The following is a 21,549-nucleotide window of genomic DNA, read 5'->3' as shown; positions in this document are numbered from 1 at the left end:
GTAATAGGAATAAAAGTGACTTTTTTTTTTTTTTTTTAACAGTGTAAAAATAAAACACAGAAGGGTAAAACAAATAAGAAAACATTTTTTTTTTTTAAAACGCACCCCATCCCGATGAGCTCACGTGCAGAAGCAAACGTGAGTAGCGCCCGCATATGAAAACGGTGTTCAAACCACAGATGCGGTATCGCCGTGAGCGGTAGAGGGAGAGCAATAATTCTAGCCCTAGACCTCCTCTAACTCAAAACATGCAACCTGTAGAATTTTTTAACCACTTAAGGACCGCCTAACGCCGATTTACGTCGGCAAAGCGGCACGGGCAGGCAAAATCACGTACATGTACGTGATTTGCCTTCTGCGGGTGGGGGGTCCGATCGGACCCCCCCCCGCCGCCCGAGGCGGTCCCGTTCTGTTCCCCGGCGATCCGAGATGAGGGGGAGGCCATCCGTTCGTGGCCCCCCCCTCGCGATCGCCGCCGGCCAATGGGAACATTCCTTTGCTGCTGTATGCTAAACAGCAGCAAAGGAAATGATGTCATCTCCCCTCAGCTCGGTATTCCGTTCCAGCGCCGAGGGGAGAAGACATCAATGTAAGTGCACAACACACTACACACACAGTAGAACATGCCAGGCATACAAAACACCCCGATCCCCCCCCCCCCCGATCGCCCCCCGACCCCCCCCAATCACCCCCCCCCCCCCTGTCACAAACTGACACCAGCAGGTTTTTTTTTTTTTTTTCTGATTACTGCATAGTGTCAGTTTGTGACAGTTACAGTGTTGGGACAGTTAGTATTACCCCCCTTTAGGTCTAGGGTACCCCCCTAACCCCCCCTAATAAAGTTTTAACCCCTTGATCACCCCCTGTCACCAGTGTTGCTAAGCGATCATTTTTCTGATCGCTGTATTAGTGTCACTGGTGACGCTAGTTAGGGACGTAAATATTTAGGTTCGCCGTCAGCGTTTTATAGTGTCAGGGACCCCCATATACTATCTAATAAATGTTTTAACCCCTTGATTGCCCCCTAGTTAACCCTTTCACCACTGATCACCGTATAAACGTTACGGTTGACGCTGGTTAGTTCGTTTATTTTTTATAGTGTCAGGGCACCCGCCGTTTATTACCGAATAAAGGTTTAGCCCCCTGATCGCCCGGCGGTGATATGCGTCGCCCCAGGCAGCGTCAGATTAGCGCCAGTACCGCTAACACCCACGCACGCAGCATACACCTCCCTTAGTGGTATAGTATCTGATCGGATCAATATCTGATCCGATCAGATCTATACTAGCGTCCCCAGCAGTTTAGGGTTCCCAAAAACGCAGTGTTAGCGGGATCAGCCCAGATACCCGCTAGCACCTGCGTTTTGCCCCTCCGCCCGGCCCACCCAAGTGCAGTATCGATCGATCGCTGTCACTTACAAAACACTAAACGCATAACTGCAGCGTTCGCAGAGTCAGGCCTGATCCCTGCGATCGCTAACAGTTTTTTTGGTAGCATTTTGGTGAACTGGCAAGCAAGCACCAGGCAGCGTCAGGTTAGCGCCAGTAGCGCTAACACCCACGCACGCACCGTACACCTCTCTTAGTGGTATAGTATCTGATCGGATCAATATCTGATCTGATCAGATCTATACTAGCGTCCCCAGCAGTTTAGGGTTCCCAAAAACGCCGTGTTAGCGGGATCAGCCCAGATACCTGCTAGCACCTGCGTTTTGCCCCTCCGCCCGGCCCGGCCCACCCAAGTGCAGTATCGATCGATCACTGTCCTTTACAAAACACTAACCACATAACTGCAGCGTTCGCAGAGTCAGGCCTGATCCCTGCGATCGCTAACAGTTTTTTTGGTAGTGTTTTGGTGAACTGGCAAGCACCAGCGGCCTAGTACACCCCGGTCGTAGTCAAACCAGCACTGCAGTAACACTTGGTGACGTGGCGAGTCCCATAAGTGCAGTTCAAGCTGGTGAGGTGGCAAGCACATGTAGTGTCCCGCTGCCACCAAGAAGACAAACACAGGCCCGTCATGCCCATAGTGCCCTTCCTGCTGCATTCGCCAATCCTAATTGGGAACCCACCACTTCTGCAGCGCCCGTACTTCCCCCATTCACATCCCCAACCAAATGCAGTCAGCTGCATGAGAGGCATTTTCTTTATGTCCTCCCGAGTACCCCTACCCAACGAACCCCCCCAAAAAAGATGTTGTGTCTGCAGGAAGCGCGGATATAGGCGTGACACCCGCTATTATTGTCCCTCCTGTCCTGACAATCCTGGTCTTTGCATTGGTGAATGTTTTGAACGCTACCATTCACTAGTTGAGTATTAGCGTAGGGTACAGCATTGCACAGACTAGGCACACTTTCACAGGGTCTCCCAAGATGCCATCACATTTTGAGAGACCCGAACCTGGAACCGGTTACAGTTACAAAAAAAGTGTCAAAAAAAAAAAAAATATATAAAATAAAAAAAAATAGTTGTCGTTTTATTGTTCTCTCTCTCTCTATTCTCTCTCTATTGTTCTGCTCTTTTTTACTGTATTCTATTCTGCAATGTTTTATTGTTATTATGTTTTATCATGTTTGCTTTTTCAGGTATGCAATTTTTTATACTTTACCGTTTACTGTGCTTTATTGTTAACCATTTTTTTGTCTTCAGGTACGCCATTCACGACTTTGAGTGGTTATACCAGAATGATGCCTGCAGGTTTAGGTATCATCTTGGTATCATTCTTTTCAGCCAGCGGTCGGCTTTCATGTAAAAGCAATCCTAGCAGCTAATTAGCCTCTAGACTGCATTTACAAGCCGTGGGAGGGAATGCCCCCCCCCCCCACCGTCTTCCGTGTTTTTCTCTGGCTCTCCTGTCTCAACAGGGAACCTGAGAATGCAGCCGGTGATTCAGCCAGCTGACCATAGAGCTGATCAGAGACCAGAGTGGCTCCAAACATCTCTATGGCCTAAGAAACCGGAAGCTACGAGCATTTTATGACTTAGATTTCGCCGGATGTAAATAGCGCCATTGGGAAATTGGGGAAGCATTTTATCACACCGATCTTGGTGTGGTCAGATGCTTTGAGGGCAGAGGAGAGATCTAGGGTCTAATAGACCCCAATTTTTTCAAAAAAGAGTACCTGTCACTACCTATTGCTATCATAGGGGATATTTACATTCCCCGAGATAACAATAAAAATGATTAAAAAAAAAAAATATGAAAGGAACAGTTTCAAAATAAGATAAAAAAAGCAGAAAAATAATAAAGAAAAAAAAAAAAAAAAAGCACCCCTGTCGCCCCCTGCTCTCGCGCTAAGGCGAACGCAATCGGCGGTCTGTCGTCAAACGTAAACAGCAATTGCACCATGCATGTGAGGTATCACCGCGAAGGTCAGATCGAGGGCAGTAATTTTTGCAGTAGACCTCCTCTGTAGATCTAAAGTGGTAACCTGTAAAGGCTTTTAAAGGCTTTTAAAAATGTATTTATTTTGTTGCCACTGCACGTTTGTGCGCAATTTTAAAGCATGTCATGTTTGGTATCCATGTACTCGGCCTAAGATCATCTTTTTTATTTCATCAAACATTTGGGCAATATAGTGTTTTAGTGCATTAAAATTTAAAAAAGTGTGTTTTTTCCCCAAAAAATGCGTTTGAAAAATCGCTGCGCAAATACTGTGTGAAAAAAAAAAATGAAACACCCACCAATTTAATCTGTAGGGCATTTGCTTTAAAAAAATATATAATGTTTGGGGGTTCAAAGTAATTTTTTTGCAAAAAAAAAATAACTTTTTCATGTAAACAATAAGTGTCAGAAAGGGCTTTGTCTTCAAGTGGTTAGAAGAGTGGGTGATGTGTGACATAAGCTTCTAAATGTTGTGCATAAAATGCCAGGACAGTTCAAAACCCCCCCAAATGACCCCATTTTGGAAAGTAGACACCCCAAGCTATTTGCTGAGAGGCATGTCGAGTCCATGGAATATTTTATATTGCGACACAAGTTGCGGGAAAGAGACACATTTTTTTTTTTGCACAAAGTTGTCACTAAATGTTATATTGCTCAAACATGCCATGGGAATATGTGAAATTACACCCCAAAATACATTCTGCTGCTTCTCCTGAGTAAGGGGATACCACATGTGTGAGACTTTTTGGGAGCCTAGCCATGTACGGGACCCCGAAAACCAAGCACCGCCTTCAGGCTTTCTAAGGGCGTGAATTTTTGATTTCACTCTTCACTGCCTATCACAGTTTCGGAGGCCATGGAAAGCCCAGGTGGCACAAACCCCCCCCAAATGACCCCATTTTGGAAAGTAGACACCCCAAGCTATTTGCTGAGAGGTATAGTGAGTATTTTGCAGACCTCACTTTTTGTCACAAAGTTTTGAAAATTGAAAAAAGAAAAAAAAAATGTTTTTTCTTGTCTTTCTTCATTTTCAGAAACAAATGAGAGCTGCAAAATACTCACCATGCCTCTCAGCAAATAGCTTGGGGTGTCTACTTTCCAAAATGGGGTCATTTGGGGGGGGGTTTGTGCCACCTGGGCATTCCATGGCCTCCGAAACTGTGATAGGCAGTGAAGAGTGAAATCAAAAATTTTCACCCTTAGAAATCCTGAAGGCGGTGATTGGTTTTCGGGGTCCCGTACGCGGCTAGGCTCCCAAAAAGTCCCACACATGTGGTATCCCCATACTCAGGAGAAGCAGCTAAATGTATTTTGGGGTGCAATTCCACATATGCCCATGGCCTGTGTGAGCAATATATCATTTAGTGACAACTTTATGCAAAAAAAAAAAAAGTGTCACTTTCCCACAACTTGTGTCAAAATATAAAATATTCCATGGACTCAATATGCCTCTCAGCAAATAGCTTGGGGTGTCTACTTTCCAAAATGGGGTCGTTTTGGGGGGTTTTGTGCCACCTGGGCATTCCATGGCCTCCGAAACTGTGATAGGTAGTGAGGAGTAAAATCAAAAATTTACACCCTTAGAAATCCTGAAGGTGGTGATTGGTTTTCGGGGCCCCGTACGCGGCTAGGCTCCCAAAAAGTCCCACACATGTGGTATCCCCATACTCAGGAGAAGCAGCTGAATGTATTTTGGGGTGCAATTCCACATAGGCCCATGGCCTGTGTGAGCAATATATCATTTAGTGACAACTTTTTGTAAATATTTTTTTTTTTTGTCATTATTCAATCACTTGGGACAAAAAAAATAAATATTCAATGGGTTCAACATGCCTCTCAGCAATTTCCTTGGGGTGTCTACTTTCCAAAATGGGGTCACTTGGGGGGGTTTTGTACTGCCCTGCCATTTTAGCACCTCAAGAAATGACATAGGCAGTCATAAACTAAAAGCTGTGTAAATTACAGAAAATGTACCCTAGTTTGTATACGCTATAACTTTTGCGTAAACCAATAAATATACGCTTATTGACATTTTTTTTACCAAAGACATGTGGCCGAATACATTTTGGCCTAAATGTATGACTAAAATTTAGTTTATTGGATTTTTTTTATAACAAAAAGTAGAAAATATCATTTTTTTTTCAAAATTTTCGGTCTTTTTCCGTTTATAGCGCAAAAAATAAAAACCGCAGAGGTGATCAAATACCATCAAAAGAAAGCTCTATTTGTGGGAAGAAAAGGACGCAAATTTCGTTTGGGTACAGCATTGCATGACCGCGCAATTAGCAGTTAAAGCGACGCAGTGCCAAATTGGAAAAAGACCTCTGGTCCTTAGGCAGCATAATGGTCCGGGGCTCAAGTGGTTAAACATCGCCTATGGAGGTTTTTAAGGGTAAAAGTTTGGCGCCATTCCATGAGCGGGCACAATTTTGAAGCGTGACATGTTGGGTATCAATTTACTCGGTGTAACATTTTCTTTCACAATATAAAAAAAATTGGGCTAACTTTACTGTTGTCTTATTTTTTTAACCCAAAAAAGTGTATTTTTTCCAAAAAAGTGCGCTTGTAAGACCGCTGCGCAAATACGGTGCGAGAGAAAGTATTGCAACGACCGCCGTTTTATTCTCTAGGGTGTTAGAAAAAAAATGTATAATGTTTGGGGATTCTAAGTAATTTTCTAGCAAAAAAAAAAAAAACAGTTTTTAACTTGTAAACAACAAATGTCAGAAAGTGGCTCGGTCCTGAATTGGTTAAAGTAATGCAGTGTTGTATCGCAAAAAAATGATGTGCAGTGATAGCAGAAAATAAAGAATTAGCAAAGAGGGTGTTGGCCAGATCAAGTATCCCTGAAAACCTAAAAACTATCTCTGGGGAAATTAAAAATCTTCCTTTGTGGAGCTCCACCTGTAATGCAAGGCTTAAATGCCTGTTTATGCCCGTGGCACTGTAAAAACAGTTTTAAATAACCTGATTCTTACTTTTCTGGCAGCCAGTGCTCTCCTCGTCTCCTCTATGCTCTTGCTTGTACTGTCCCTTGGTGTCATCATGTCCAATACAGAGGACAAGCAACAGCTGGCGCATAGGAGAGAAGAGGGCGCAGATGCTGGTCTTTTAGCCTGGAGGTAGCATGCAGGAGTAGAGGATTAGGTAAGAAAACATGTTTCTTCTGGTACCATGCACACAGCTAAACATTAACACCCCTTTCACACTGGGGCGCTTTGCAGGCGCTACAGCACTAAAAATAGCGCCTGCAAAGCGCCCTGAAAGAGCTGTTGCTGTCTCTCCAATGTGAAAGCCCGGAAGGCTGTCACACTGGAGCGGTGCGCTGGCAGGACGCTACAAAAGTCCTGCTAGCAGCATCTTTGGAGCAGTGAAGGAGTGGTGTATACACCGCTCCTGGCCATTGAAATCAATGGGGCAGCCAGGCTATACCACCGGCATAGCACTGCTGCAGCAGCGCTTTGCGGTGGTTTTAATCCTTTCTCGGCCGCTAGCGGGGGGGTAAAAGTGCCCCGCTAGCGGCCGAATAGCGCCGCAAAATTGTAAAAAAAAAGTTTTAGTTTCTGTTATAAAATTTTGCAAACAAACAGATACTTTTTTCTCCTTCACTGATGTGCGTTGATGAGGCTACACGGATAGGCTACACTGATGGGCTGCAGTGATATGTGGCACTGCTGATTTGTCCTGTTGGGGCTGCACAGATAATCAGGGATAATGTCTGTCAGCTAGAGGTCCCTCCCATCACCTTTTTTCTCTCAGTTTCAGGAAAACTTGTCAGAAGTGACCGTACTGATAGAGGAACAAGGCAGCAGACAGAAAAGACACTTAGGGGTTGATTTACTAAAACTGGAGTGTGCAAAATCTGTTGCAGCTCTGCAGAGAAACAAAATCGGCTTCCAGGGTGTTTTTTTTTTTTTTTGGTCAAAGCTTAATTTAACAAGGAAAGATTAAAAGCCGATTGGTTACTATGCACAGCTGCACCAGGATTTTGCATTCCTCAGTTTTAGTAAATCGATCCCTTCGTGCTCTTAACTGAGACAAGTACACACTATAGAGAGATAAGCTTTGTTCGTATTTCATGTTTGCGGCTTACAACCACTTTAAGTTTTTTTTTTTTTTACTTGCTTAAACTAACTACCCAAGCTTCCCCCTACATAATGTAAGGAGGGGGCTGTGGAGTTAATGTTAACTATAATTGACCCTACCTGTACCATGCTGGCAGATCTTATCATCGGTGGTAAATTACATATTGGTCCTTTCTTAACAAGGGGTTAAAGACCTGCATTGTGTGCTAATGAGGGGAAGCTGACTCTGTCCTACACTATCCATCTGAACATGTTCAAAATAGTTTGCAGTCCTACAGTCCAATGTGTAATTCTGCTCCAAAGAAACACTTTTATGTATATTGTGTGTATGGTAACACAAACATAAATGGGGGTTTCTCAAATTGGAAGTGGAAATACATCTTAAAGACAGGCTCTTGACGAAGGAAGCTGGTGTAAAACATGCCACAAACCAGCAGGAGACCTCCCTTGATGACTAAAGCATAGACCAACAGATTAAACATATGTATTTACCTGGACTAGTGCTACTCCTGCCATTAGGATTAACAAGGAAAGCCACTGATATTTAGTCAGCTTTTTCTGAAGCATAGACACTGAGAACAGAGCAGTAGTAAGGATTTTAAGCTGATAGGTCACCTGGAGAACAGAGAAACAAATATCAATATCAGAAATAAATGCAAAATATAGCTTATTCACAGTAATTAACAGTATACAGTTTCATTTAGTAAAATGTTTGTGGCTGTTAGAATTGATTTATAATGGTATACAAAAATGGAGTAGAAGCAGCAGCGTCATATGTGGGAGATTACTGATCCCCACCCACAATCCCTTTAGACTATTCTCTTGGCCCTTGCTCCTCCCACACGAATACTCTCAAGTATTTAATAAACTAACATTGAATGGTTCTTTCCACATTATTCTGCAGTGAAAGCAATGTTATTACCGTCTAAAGTACACCTGCCATGAGAGAAATGTGTGGGCTGCGATTGCAGACCTCTTTCTGAAAAGGTTTATTGCAAGAGCAAGTATGCAGATTAGAGAAGCTGGAGTAGGAAATCCTTCCATAAATGCTTGTTTAGCACTATAGGTCCACCCTATAGCAGGGCGACACCTGTATATACCCATACACACACGCGTGATCCGACACTACAGGGTAAGGGGCACGCATGCGAGCCACCGGTGACTCCCTTCAGCTGTCATACACAACAGAAGCCGATCGACGGGTGTAGGGTACACAATGTCCGCCAACAAGTGCCAATTGGCGGGGAGAGAGACAGAACTGCAAGCTCCTCATGTAAACAAGCAGATCGCCATTCTGATGGGGGGGGGGGGAGAGTTTGTGTCCTTGCAAAGTAGGGAATAAATCCTTTCCCTCCCCCTAGTAAAAACACCTTACATAGTATGGTAAAACACTGGTTAGGCACACAGTTCACCCTTTAATCGCCCCCGTTTAACACCTTCTCAGCCAGTGTCATTAGTACAGTGACCATGCATATTTTTAGCACTGATCACTGTATTCGTGTCACTGAAAATTGGGTTAAACATAGTGTTTTTTTTATTAATTTAAGTGTATTTTTCATTTTTAAATTAAGTTGAAAAACTACCTTATCAATGCGTCCAGCCGTCTAATCTACATGCAGGGTGCCAGGCGCATGGATTCCAATGTGCTTTTTTTTCTTTGAAGCACATGGTTAAAGCCTGAGGCTCCAATTGGCTTCAAAAAAGTGTGGTCTCGGGGTGCAGAGCACTGCGCCTGAGGCCCACCCAGTGTGTGACAATAGCAAATGAATATTCGCCATTATCTTCCTAATTCTCCTCCCAGCCAATCAGGAAGCAGCTGAGACCTGATTGGCTGGGAGTCTTGGGACTCTCGGCTAATCAAGTCCGGGTCTCAGGACCCACTTCCTATTTGGCCGGGAGGAGATGCATTGGCCCCCAAAGTGAGGAGCAGCAGTCAGGATTATTCTCTGCCCGCCACGGGTCCCAGATCTGCCTCACACCCACCATTAAGTTGCAGTTGCCCCGTGTGCTGGAAGTGATGGTTTGGCCTCCACAGAGACCTGATCTCAACATCATCACATCTGTCCAGGATTACATGAAGAGACAGAAGGATTTGAGGTAGCCTACATCCCCAGAAGATCTGTGGTTAGTTCTCCAAGAGGTTTGGAACAACCTACCTGCCAAGTTCAAAAACTGTGTGCAAGTGTACCTAGAGGTAGTAATGCTGGTCAAAATGGTAGTTACACCAAATTTTAAATTTGATTTGGATTCCTCTTCTGTTCATTTACTTTTTTGTTAATTGATAAAAATAAACTATTAACACTTCTATTTCTGAAAGCATTCTTAATTTACAGCATTTTTTCACACCTGCCTAAAAAACTTTTACACAGTCCTATATACATTTTATTACACACATGCAGTCATGCAATAAAGTATTACACCCCCTCAAAATTGTTGACTTTTTCAACATATGTGAACAGCAACCATGTCATCAAACCCTATAGATAAAGGTGATATACTTGAACAAATGACAAATACAACTGACATGGTGTATTTATTCTCACCATCTATATTTAACGAAATTGCAGATTTGTCATGTGGAAAAAAAGTACACCCCTTCATTTATCACCGCTTCAAATCCAGTAAAGTACAATCAGGTGCTACCGATTAGATGCATATAATTAGAACATGCTTAAGCCTAGTATACACTAAAAAATATGAGGTTGCACCGAGTAAATAGATACCCAAAATATCAAACCTTAAATTTGCCTGCGCCCGTGAAATGGCAGCAAACTTTGGTACCCTATATTTTCAATAGTCAACACTTTAAAAGCCCCCTATAGGTCATCAGTTTAGCTTATAGAGAAGGTCTGGTGCTAGAAATATTGCTCTCACTCTGGCATGCAAAATGCAACGTGTATCACAATCAATGTTTTCATGCGTAGGCGCCAACGTGTGCGTTTACATTCGTACGTTCATATATGTGGGAGTGGGGGGGGGGGGGGCACAACTATTTTTGGGGGAGGTTATGTGCTTGGCTATAACTTTATTTCTTACAATTTAAAAATAAAAAATGTATACTAATGCTCACAGCTGAGAGAGAGGTGGGTCTTTCATTCATAAATCAGTCCTCCATTCATGGGGTTTTTCACTGCAGGAAAAGATAGTACAGTAGGGGGGGGGGGGGGATTTGGGCCAAAAGGGTGGGCATAGTTGCTACTTTTGACAAGGTCCAAAAAGCTTGTACTAAACCCCGCAAGACCACAACTGCAGGTGTATCTGGAGGAGCAGAGGGAAAAGAAAAAAAAAAGATTTCAATCAATCAACACTTCAGCCGCCAGCACAAGGGACAACATTCATTCAGTGTTCATACTGTCCCTGATTTTAAACTAAAATAAATGTACTAATCCAAAAACTTTAAAAGTACATTGCCTTTATCTGTAGACCCTGCTTAAATGACTAAATGTTTGCCTGCACAAATATGTTAAATAAGCAACAATTTCTATGGGGCATACTTACTTTTTCCCATGACTGTATGTACATAGACACTGTACAATGACGTTACCTGATAAGTTGCTGCATCAAGATTTGACAGTGCGACATACAGAAGGTTATTTTGCAGGGTGTAGATCCCAGAAGGTATGGCAAGTTTTAGCGTATCCATGGGTTTATTGATAATTTCATCATGAAGGACTCGATTCAAGGCTCGTAGACTACAACCTATAAAACAAAACCACATTAACAAAATGATACAAGTAACTCAGAAAGGTTTCCACATCCTGTTCTTATACAATATTTCAGTCCCATTTGCTGCCAACTGTTACTTCAATTTATGCATCGTCACCTTTCTATATTATACCATACAAAATAAGCCTGCTGGATGGCGTGTGCAGAGATCATTGTGCACCAGTCTGTGTGGTCCTTATGAAGGATATTAAAGCTCCCCCGCCAAAAAAAAAAAAAAAAAAATTACAGTGGAATGAAAGGCTGATTTAAAAACAAATTGCTGGCAGGTAGCCTTTTAATTGCAGAGGAGACTAGAGGTCGACCGATATGGGTTTTTCTCTGGCTGATGCCGATATTTAGAAATCGCGGTGGCCGATGGCAGATATAAGATGCCGATTTTTTTGGGCCGATATATTAGGCCGATTTTTTTTTTTTTTTCCCCCTTCATCTCATAAAATCTAACAGTTAGACCCCTTTCACACTGGGGCGTTTTTCAGGCGCTTTTGGGCTAAAAATAGCGCCTGTAAAGTGCCTGCAAAACGGCTCCCCTGCAGTCTCAGTGTGAAAGCCCGAGAGCTTTCACACTGAGGCGATGCGCTGGCAGGATGTTTAAAAAAAAAGTCTTTGGAGCGGTGTATACCGCTCCTCCACCACTCCTGCCCATTGAAATGAATGCGCACCTCTGCCGAAGGGCCTGCAAAGCGTTTCAGCAGCAGCGCTTCAGTGGCGCATTTAACCCCTTCCTCAGCCGCTAGCTGGGTTATAAGCGCCCCGCTAGCAGCCGAATAGAGCCACTAAAATGACGGTAAAGCGCCGCTAAAACTAACAGTGTGTTTTACCGTCAACGCATGCCCGCTCCAGTGTGAAAGCAGCCTTAAGTAATACAGAACATTTTTTACAGTTAAACATTTATTAAACAAAACAAAACAAACCTCCAATCAGTTCACTTGTATGTCGAATTTAGATAAAAAAAAAAAAACAACGATATCTTAAATATTAAATACACAAAAACAGGTAATCAAAACTTTTGGATGAAAAAAAATGGGCTAACTTTACTGCTTATTTTTTTTTTTTTTAATTTCATAAGTGTATTTTTTTTTTTAAAAATTGCATTTGAAAGACCGCTGCGCAAATACCGTGTGACAAAATATTGCAACAACCGCTATTTTATTCCCTAGGGTCTCTGCTAAAAAAAAATACATATAATGTTTGGGGGTTCTAAGTGATTTTCTAGCAGAAAATACAGGATTTTTACTTGTAAGCAACAAGTGTCAGAAAAGATTTAGTCTTTAAATGGTTAAACTGAGAACTTCTACACACTGAGTTCAGCTCATTGATAAAACAACCTGAAAAGATACAATGTATCTTCTTATCAGACTTGGCAGGCTGCCCAGTAGGGATGAGCCGAACACCCCCCTGTTCGGTTCGCACCAGAACATGCGAACAGGAAAAAAGTTTGTTCGAACATGCGAACACCGTTAAAGTCTATGGGACACGAACATGAATAATCAAAAGTGCTAATTTTAAAGGCTTATATGCAAGTTATTGTCATAAAAAGTGTTTGGGGACCTGGGTCCTGCCCCAGGGGACATGGATCAATGCAAAAAAAAGTTTTAAAAACGGCCGTTTTTTCAGGAGCAGTGATTTTAATAATGCTTAAAGTCAAACAATAAAAGTGTAATATCCCTTTAAATTTCGTACCTGGGGGGTGTCTATAGTATGCCTGTAAAGGGGCGCATGTTTCCTGTGTTTAGAACAGTCTGACAGCAAAATGACATTTTGAAGGAAAAAACTCATTTAAAACTACCCGCGGCTATTGCATTGCCGACAATACACATAGAAGTTCATTGATAAAAACGGCATGGGAATTCCCCAAAGGGGAACCCCGAACCAAAATTAAAAAAAAAAATATGACGTGGGAGTCCTCCTAAATTCCATACCAGGCCCTTCAGGTCTGGTATGGATATTAAGGGGAACCCCGCGCCAAAAAAAAAAAAAAAAAACGGCGTGGGGTCCCCCCAAAAATCCATACCAGACCCTTATCCGAGCACGCAACCTGGCAGGCCGCAGGAAAAGAGGGGGGACGAGAGTGCGGCCCCCCCTCCCTCCTGAACCGTACCAGGCCACATGCCCTCAACATTGGGAGGGTGCTTTGGGGTAGCCCCCCAAAACACCTTGTCCCCATGTTGATGAGGACAAGGGCCTCATCCCCACAACCCTGGCCGGTGGTTGTGGGGGTCTGCGGGCAGGGGGCTTATCGGAATCTGGAAGCCCCCTTTAACAAGGTGACCCCCAGATCCCGGCCCCCCCCCCTGTGTGAAATGGTAAGGGGGTACATAAGTACCCCTACCATTTCACGAAAAAAGTGTCAAAAATGTTAAAAATGACAAGAGACAGTTTTTGACAATTCCTTTATTTAAATGCTTCTTCTTTCTTCTATCTTCCTTCATCTTCTGGCTCTTCTGGCTCTTCTGGCTCTTCCTCCGGCGTTCTCGTCCAGCATCTCCTCCGCGGCGTCTTCTATCTTCTCCTCGGGCCGCTCCGCACCCATGGCATAGGGGGGAGGCTCCCGCTCTTCTCTTCTTCTTTTCTTCTCTTCTGTTCTTCTTCATTTTCTTCTCCGGGCCGCTCCGCAATCCATGCTGGCATGGAGGGAGGCTCCCGCTGTGTGACGGCGCACCTCGTCTGACAGTTCTTAAATAACCGGGTGGGCGGGGCCACCCGGTGAACCCCGCCCCCCTCTGACGCACGGTGACTTGACGGGACTTCCCTGTGACGTCACGGGGAATGCCACAGGGAAGTCCCGTCAAGTCACCGTGCGTCAGAGGGGGGCGGGGTTCACCGGGTGGCCCCGCCCACCCGGTTATTTAAGAACTGTCAGACGAGGAGCGCCGTCACACAGCGGGAGCCTCCCTCCATGCCAGCATGGATTGCGGAGCGGCCCGGAGAAGAAAATGAAGAAGAACAGAAGAGAAGAAAAGAAGAAGAGAAGAGCGGGAGCCTCCCCCCTATGCCATGGGTGCGGAGCGGCCCGAGGAGAAGAAGATAGAAGACGCCGCGGAGGAGATGCTGGACGAGAACGCCGGAGGAAGAACCAGAAGAGCCAGAAGATGAAGGAAGATAGAAGAAAGAAGAAGCATTTAAATAAAGGAATTGTCAAAAACTGTCTCTTGTCATTTTTAACATTTTTGACACTTTTTTCGTGAAATGGTAGGGGTACTTATGTACCCCCTTACCATTTCACACAGGGGGGGGGGCCGGGATCTGGGGGTCACCTTGTTAAAGGGGGCTTCCAGATTCCGATAAGCCCCCCGCCCGCAGACCCCCACAACCACCGGCCAGGGTTGTGGGGATGAGGCCCTTGTCCTCATCAACATGGGGACAAGGTGTTTTGGGGGGCTACCCCAAAGCACCCTCCCAATGTTGAGGGCATGTGGCCTGGTACGGTTCAGGAGGGAGGGGGGGCCGCACTCTCGTCCCCCCCTCTTTTCCTGCGGCCTGCCAGGTTGCGTGCTCGGATAAGGGTCTGGTATGGATTTTTGGGGGGACCCCACGCCGTTTTTTTTTTTTTTTTTTTGGCGCGGGGTTCCCCTTAATATCCATACCAGACCTGAAGGGCCTGGTATGGAATTTAGGGGGACTCCCACGTCATTTTTTTTTTTTAATTTTGGTTCGGGGTTCCCCTTTGGGGAATTCCCATGCCGTTTTTATCAATGAACTTCTATGTGTATTGTCGGCAATGCAATAGCCGCGGGTAGTTTTAAATGAGTTTTTTCCTTCAAAATGTCATTTTGCTGTCAGACTGTTCTAAACACAGGAAACATGCGCCCCTTTACAGACACACTATAGACACCCCCCAGGTACGAAATTTAAAGGGATATAACACTTTTATTGATTGACTTTAAGCATTATTAAAATCACTGCTCCTGAAAAAACGGCCGTTTTTAAAACTTTTTTTTGCATTGATCCATGTCCCCTGGGGCAGGACCCAGGTCCCCAAACACTTTTTATGACAATAACTTGCATATTAGCCTTTAAAATTAGCACTTTTGATTTCTCCCATAGACTTTTAAAGGGTGTTCCGCGGCATTCGAATTTGCCGCGAACACCCCAAATTGTTCGCTGTTCGGTGAACTTGCGAACAGCCAATGTTCGAGTCGAACATGAGTTCGACTCGAACTCGAAGCTCATCCCTACTGCCCAGGGAGGAGAGAATCCTCTCCACAGATAAATACAGGAAACTTGCATTGACTTCTATTACAGAAGTCATGTGCCGATGCCGATTAAGTAAAAAAAAGCCAAATATCGGCCGGCCGATATATCGGTCGACCTCTAGAGGAGACTACCTCTAGAATTCATAAAGACTGGTGCAGATAGGTTCTGAAAAAGTGTCGTATGCGTGGTGCAGTGTGCGCCAAGTTTGTGTACCAGTCTAGGACTTATGTGACGTAAACTGTGCCACTTTTAGAATGCACACGAGACACTTTCAAAATCTGTCAGCCAGAGCCTCTATATGTACACCAAAAGAATTGAACTTATTTAACTCCACATTAGTAAGATTCAAACTGGTGGCATTTTATCTTGAATTGGGAACAGGCATTGTGCCACAACGTAAAAGCCAAGCATTTTAGATCTACCTGAATTTTGTGCATATGTAGCTGTTAGAACCAAAAGTGTCACAGATGCCTCATGAATTCGATACATTAACAAGAGTGATTAACGCCTGAAATGTGGCACAGCAGCTTTATTGAATTTGCACCGTGTTTACCGCTCTGGAAGCTGTCCATTCCCGGCTGCTTTGTGGCATGATTCAGCACATCACAAGGCTCCCTTTTATTTTTTTTTTGTTTTGTACAAACTTTATTTGAACTGTACAAAGACGTACACTTCATTCATGGCAATGTACAACAGGGTAATGCGTTGCTGCGGCATGGTGCGCTATGATAAAATGCAGCTTGTCTGCATTTCATCGTAGCCATAGGCTGTGTTGCAGTGTGAATGGGACACATAGTAAACAATTGTTTCCTGTGTGTCCTTGCAGTGACAGACATCTTACAATGCATTAAAACATCTAACAGTACATGGTGTGAATTAGCCCCCACAGCTGCTCAGCAGGCTACAAGATCCTCTGTTCTTAGTATGCACAGCTCTGTGTACAATCTCGGCCTGACTTGAGTAACGGAGCTATGCCCCTTTCACATGGGGGGGGGCCCCGTGGACTCCCGTAGGCCCCCCGCCGAGCAGGCAGATGACAGGTCCGTGGCCACTCTGCAATGTAAAGTGGCCACAGACACAGCCTGTTGTTCTCCATGGGGGCGGTCGGATGTAAACAGACTGCCTGTTTCCATCCAGTTGTCATCCGATCCTCCAGATGGATGGGGGAATGGATCCCCCATCCGTTTTTGGTGGACAGGATCGGATAGGATGCTGGTGGGTATCATCGGACATCCACCGCTCCACAGAGAACAATGGCTGGTCCCAGCCCAGATCCGTCTGAAAAACTGACAGGCGGACCTGATCAGACCACCCATGTGAAACTAAAAACCAGCCCTAAAGTGATATTAAAGTCTTGGGGTTTTTTGCTTAAAAATAACAAACATGTTATACTTATCTGCTCTGTGCAAAACCACTGCACAGAGCAGGTAAGTCCCCTCTTCTCGGGTCCCTCTCTTCGGTGCTCCTGGCCCCCTCCCCTCCTGCTGAGTGCCCTCACAGCAAGCAGCTTGCTATGGGTGCACCTGAGCCGAGCCACAGGTCCGTGTGTCCATTCAAACACTCTCCTCATTGGCTCACTGACTTTGATTGACAGCCAATGAGGAGGAGAGTTCCGGGCAGCCAAGTCTCTCCTCCGCAACATCTCTGGATAGAGGTGGGCTCAGGTAAGTATTAGAATGCATTAAGATAAAAAAACAAAAAAAAAACAAAAAACACCTTCTGCCTTCACAATTAAGAATTATCAGAACATCTCGGCATTGCATGTACATTTATCTGCATCCTTTTGAAATCCCTGTGTGCATAGAAAAATACCCGTTGATCTGCACTCAGTGTGGTTTTATCACTATTATATATAGTATGTATTGTTTTGATATGTATTTTATTTACATGCAATGAGGGGCTATGCATTATTTGAATTTTGCTTTGGAGTGTGCTTTTATAATATCTACGTTTACGCTTAAGGCTAGGTTCACACTTGTGCGGGTTGGTTGCAGGTATGTGAATCGAACCTGTACCCACACCCAATGCATTTGCAAGTGCAGGAAATTGCAGTAAAAAGGCATCATGCGATTTCCATGCAGCTGCAGTTTTAAAAAGGTATAGGGACATTTTTCCTGTGTTTCCTGCAGGTACAGCAGCCCATTCAAGTGAAAGGGCTGCTGTGCCCACGTAAATGCATAGGTGTGAACCAAGCCAAATAGTGGCACAATCTCCCCAACTTTCCCTAAGCTGATTGTAGGTCAAGTAATGATTATAGGTCCCTCAACTGCTTGTGGGCTGTCCCCCATACATTCATAGTGGCAGGGTGGCCGCTCTGCTCTGGATCACCTACCTACCTAGTATGTGATCCGTCACATCTGGGTAGGGGGCGCACATCGCAGGTGTGCTGTGATTAGACACAGCACAAGCCAACTGGCCACAGCTGATCAGCTAGGAGAGACACAGAACAGAGCTCTGCCTATGTAAACAAGGTAGAGCTCTGTTCTCTCAGAGGGAATATAATCCATCACTTTCCTTAGTAAAAGCACCACACATAGTGTACACGAACACTGGCTAGGCACACATTTAACCCTTTGATTGCCCTAGCTGTTTAAACCCTTCCCAGCCAGTGTCATTAGTACAGTGACAGTGCACATTTTTAGCACCGATTACTGTATTAGTGTCACTGGTTCCCACAAAATGTCAGTGTCAAAATGTCCACCGCAGTCCCGATATAAATCACTGATCCCTGCCATTACTAGTATGAAAAAAAAAATTCCAGTACATATCCCATAGTTTGTAGACGCTATAAATTTAGCGCAAACCAATCAATATACACTTATTGGGATTTTTTTTACCAAAAATATGTAGCAGAATACATATTGGCCTAAATCTATGAAGAAATTTGATTTTTAATTTTTCTTTATTGGATATGCTTTATAGCGGAACGTAAAATATATTTTCAAAATGGTCGGTCTTTTTTTGTTCATAATGCAAAAAACAAAAAAACCCAGTGGTGATCAACTATCACCGAAAGAAAGCTCTATTTGTGGGAAAAAACCCCATACATTTCATATGGGTACAGCCTTGCATGACAGTTAAAGTAACGCAAGGCCGTATCACAAAAAATGGTCTGGCCATGAAAGGGGTTAAATCTTCCGGAGTGGTTAAGGATCGTTATTACTGAGTTGGCCGCACATAAGTTACTTTTATTTTATTTATACACATATAATTTTTGCACTATTTTTTAATGGCCACCAAATTCATTTGTGGTTGTATCACTATCATATACAGGCGGTCCCCGGGTTACAAACAAGATCGGGTCTGTGGGTTTGTTCTTAAGTTGAATCTGTTTGTAAGTCGGAACAGGTACATTTTTTAAGTGTAGCTCCAGCCAAAAAAAACTATTTTTAAGCTTTTTGGATAATATAGGGAAGAGTTAACACCCCTGTAACATTTGTTTTGCTGTCTGTGCCCCTGTTCAGAAGATTTCACCTCACTTTCTGTCCCAATGACAATTGGATTTTGAAAATTTTGGGTTGTTGTGGAAACAAGCCTTGGTGATAAAGCATCAGTGGAGGTACCTTTTCCCCATAATAACTCTTACAGGAGTGAATTTCCCTTCCTAGGGGTAGATTTCCTCTCACTTCCTGTTGTCTCCCTCCGCTTGTAAGTAGGAGTCATTTGTAAGTTGGATGTTTGTAACTAGGGGACCCCCTGTACAGTATGTATTGTATTACTGATTTTATTTACATGCAGTAAAGGGGATATGAATTATTCGAATGTTGCTAGACCTCCAATTCCATCACCCCCCAAATCTATCATTCCATATGGTGGAGCGGGTGGAATTGGTGGCCTAGCTATGATAGGTTGGGGGAAAGGTGGAATTGAAGGCATAGTTATGATCGAATGAGGGGAGAGCAGAATTATTTTCCTTTTAGGTTTACATAGTTTTATGTTAATATTGTTAAAATTGTTGTTGTTAATACTTTATTTGTGTAACTTAATTCTGAATAAAACATTTAATAGTGTCATTTTGTGATATAATTTACAAGGGTGTGTTTAGGGGCGGAATTAGGGTCCGGGCAGGGTAGGGTTTGGGTGGGGCAACAGGTGGCGAGTAACTCTTAAGGCTTGGCTAGTAGCTCAGGACTTCAGAACCTCCTTTGGGGTTAAAAACAGAAAGGACTATCATGGATGTGAACTGTAAGACCCCTTTCACACTGTTGGACCGTTCAGGTCCGCCTGTCAGGTTTTCGGCGGACCTGAACGTGCACTGTAAATCTATGGAGCGACGGATGTCAGCTCGGACATGCTGTCCGTTTTCGTCCGATCTCTCCATAGCAAGCAGCGGCGCTCGACAAGCCCCTCCCCACTCAGTGAGCAGAGAGGGACCTGTCATCCACTGGCTCAGCGGAGATCAACGGGGAGAGATCTCCTGCTGAGCTGGCGGGCTCAGTGGCAAAGGATCCGCCTTGTGTGAATGAGGCCTAAGGGTGCTGCCTTTACACAGTGGAGGAACGTCTTCATATCCATGAGTTCAGCACCCTACCAGCAAACATCTGCTGACTTTTATAGCAATTAGAGGTTGTCAGCAAATCTTTATTCATCTGTACAAGTGAAGGATTCCAGTATAATACATGTTACGGCAGTCAGGGATTCTATGTAATTTGCAAGCCTTGGCGGATTATATGTTGACATTGTTGTGCTAATGATTAAGGACAATTTGATTAAGGCTATGCACTCATTTGTTTGCATTATAGGTGTTTGCATTAGTTAAAAATAAAGTTTACACCTCATCATGTATTCAAAGGTCTACAGCCTTTTACTTACGTGGCAAATTCTTTCTGTATATTTGTTTAACAAATTGGATCTAGGCCTTGAGAGAAAGAACAGAAAATAAGTCTGCATGGGAAAAAAGGGAACTGGCATGGAACTGACACGAAGAAGCAAAAAACGCACGATTAATCTTTCAGGGCCCATTCACACTGCCAGGTGCCGTTATGCTCTGTATATTCCACTAATGTGTGCCATGCATTGTTTTAAAAAAAATAAATAAAGTAAACTGTGTGATGTTTTATGTGTTGAAATGTCACAAAATGTCATTTCATGCAACTTTACGCTCCACAGAGCGCTGTAGTATGATGTAGCGCATAGATATGCATTGCACATGCCGTCCTACTTTTTTTTTTCAGTTCACAGCAATGCAGGGCATTGGTGTGGACGGAAACAGTAGGATATCAGACAAATCTCCTTGTCTATGCATTGGGATTGTGCGCTGGGCAAGACTGCCTTATGCAGTCCAACACGTACTGGGTTTGATTTAGTAAAACCGCAGAGCGCAAAATCTAATGCTGCCCTGCATAAAAAACAATTATCTTCCAGGGTTTTTTTTTTGTCAAAGGTTAATTGAACAGGCTGAAGTTAGAAGCCGATTGGCTGTCATGCACCATATTTTGCACTATCCAGTTTTAGTAAATCAACCCCATTGTGTGCATGTAAGCATCTCTGGTCTTGTCACTTCCAAAGCCTTTTAGTGGTCAGTGAAAATAAGAGGCAGCAGAATGATGAACTCACTGCTCTCACTCTGCTCTCTCCTTCTATCAGCATGCTCCCTGCACTACAGCACACCTTTCTGGTTCCTTGTGCCACTTCACGCTCCCCCTTTTCCTTTCTCTGCTGTACAGGGACTCCAAGAGTTTAATATTAATTCAAATTCAGATATTTAATCTGCTTGAATTTAAAAGGATAAGCTCATCTTTGGAACATGTTACATGTTCTGCCCGTTTTTAGGGTCTAGAGGGTTATCCTCTCACAACCCCCTCAATCCTCCCCCCCTTTGACAGCAGCCCGGGATTCTCTCCCCGCTGTCACATTTTGAAAACAAAGTGGCTGTGTGGGGTTCTGCCCATAGGGCCGCATCATTAATTCACAGCTTCCTGTGAATTATAGCCTATAAGTATCATTAGCCATTGCGGCTGATGGCTTGTAGTTCTCACTGAACTAAGAGGGCGCTTGTGAGCGCTCTAGTAGTTCATTGATTCTTCCTACTCTCAGGTAACGGCCTGCCTGTACGATGTATGAGCAGACAGGTATGCTGAGAGTCTTTAGGAGCCCGAGACTGCACCCACAATTTTTTTCAAAAAAGGTTAATTCATTAAAAAATACACTTAGTGATTAG

General features: G+C 43.9%; 1 protein-coding gene across 3 annotated transcripts in view; it reads right to left on the bottom strand.

Annotated features, from left to right (window-relative positions):
• The window catches only part of SLC35A3 (solute carrier family 35 member A3), an 86,570-nt gene that overhangs the window by 24,769 nt on the left and 40,252 nt on the right, over positions 1-21,549 (bottom strand). For all 3 annotated transcript variants that reach the window (XM_073593301.1, XM_073593302.1, XM_073593300.1), the window contains exons 3-4: positions 11,014-11,168; positions 7,962-8,084 (exon numbers count right to left, since the gene is read on the bottom strand). In XM_073593301.1, coding sequence (XP_073449402.1) covers positions 7,962-8,084; positions 11,014-11,168 — 278 coding nt within the window. The remainder of the gene's footprint in view (positions 1-7,961; positions 8,085-11,013; positions 11,169-21,549) is intronic.

The sequence above is a fragment of the Aquarana catesbeiana genome, linkage group LG07 (genome assembly GCF_042186555.1).
Source record: "Aquarana catesbeiana isolate 2022-GZ linkage group LG07, ASM4218655v1, whole genome shotgun sequence".
Classification (NCBI taxonomy): Eukaryota; Metazoa; Chordata; class Amphibia; order Anura; family Ranidae; genus Aquarana; species Aquarana catesbeiana.
This window is presented reverse-complemented; position numbering and strand designations above follow the sequence as displayed.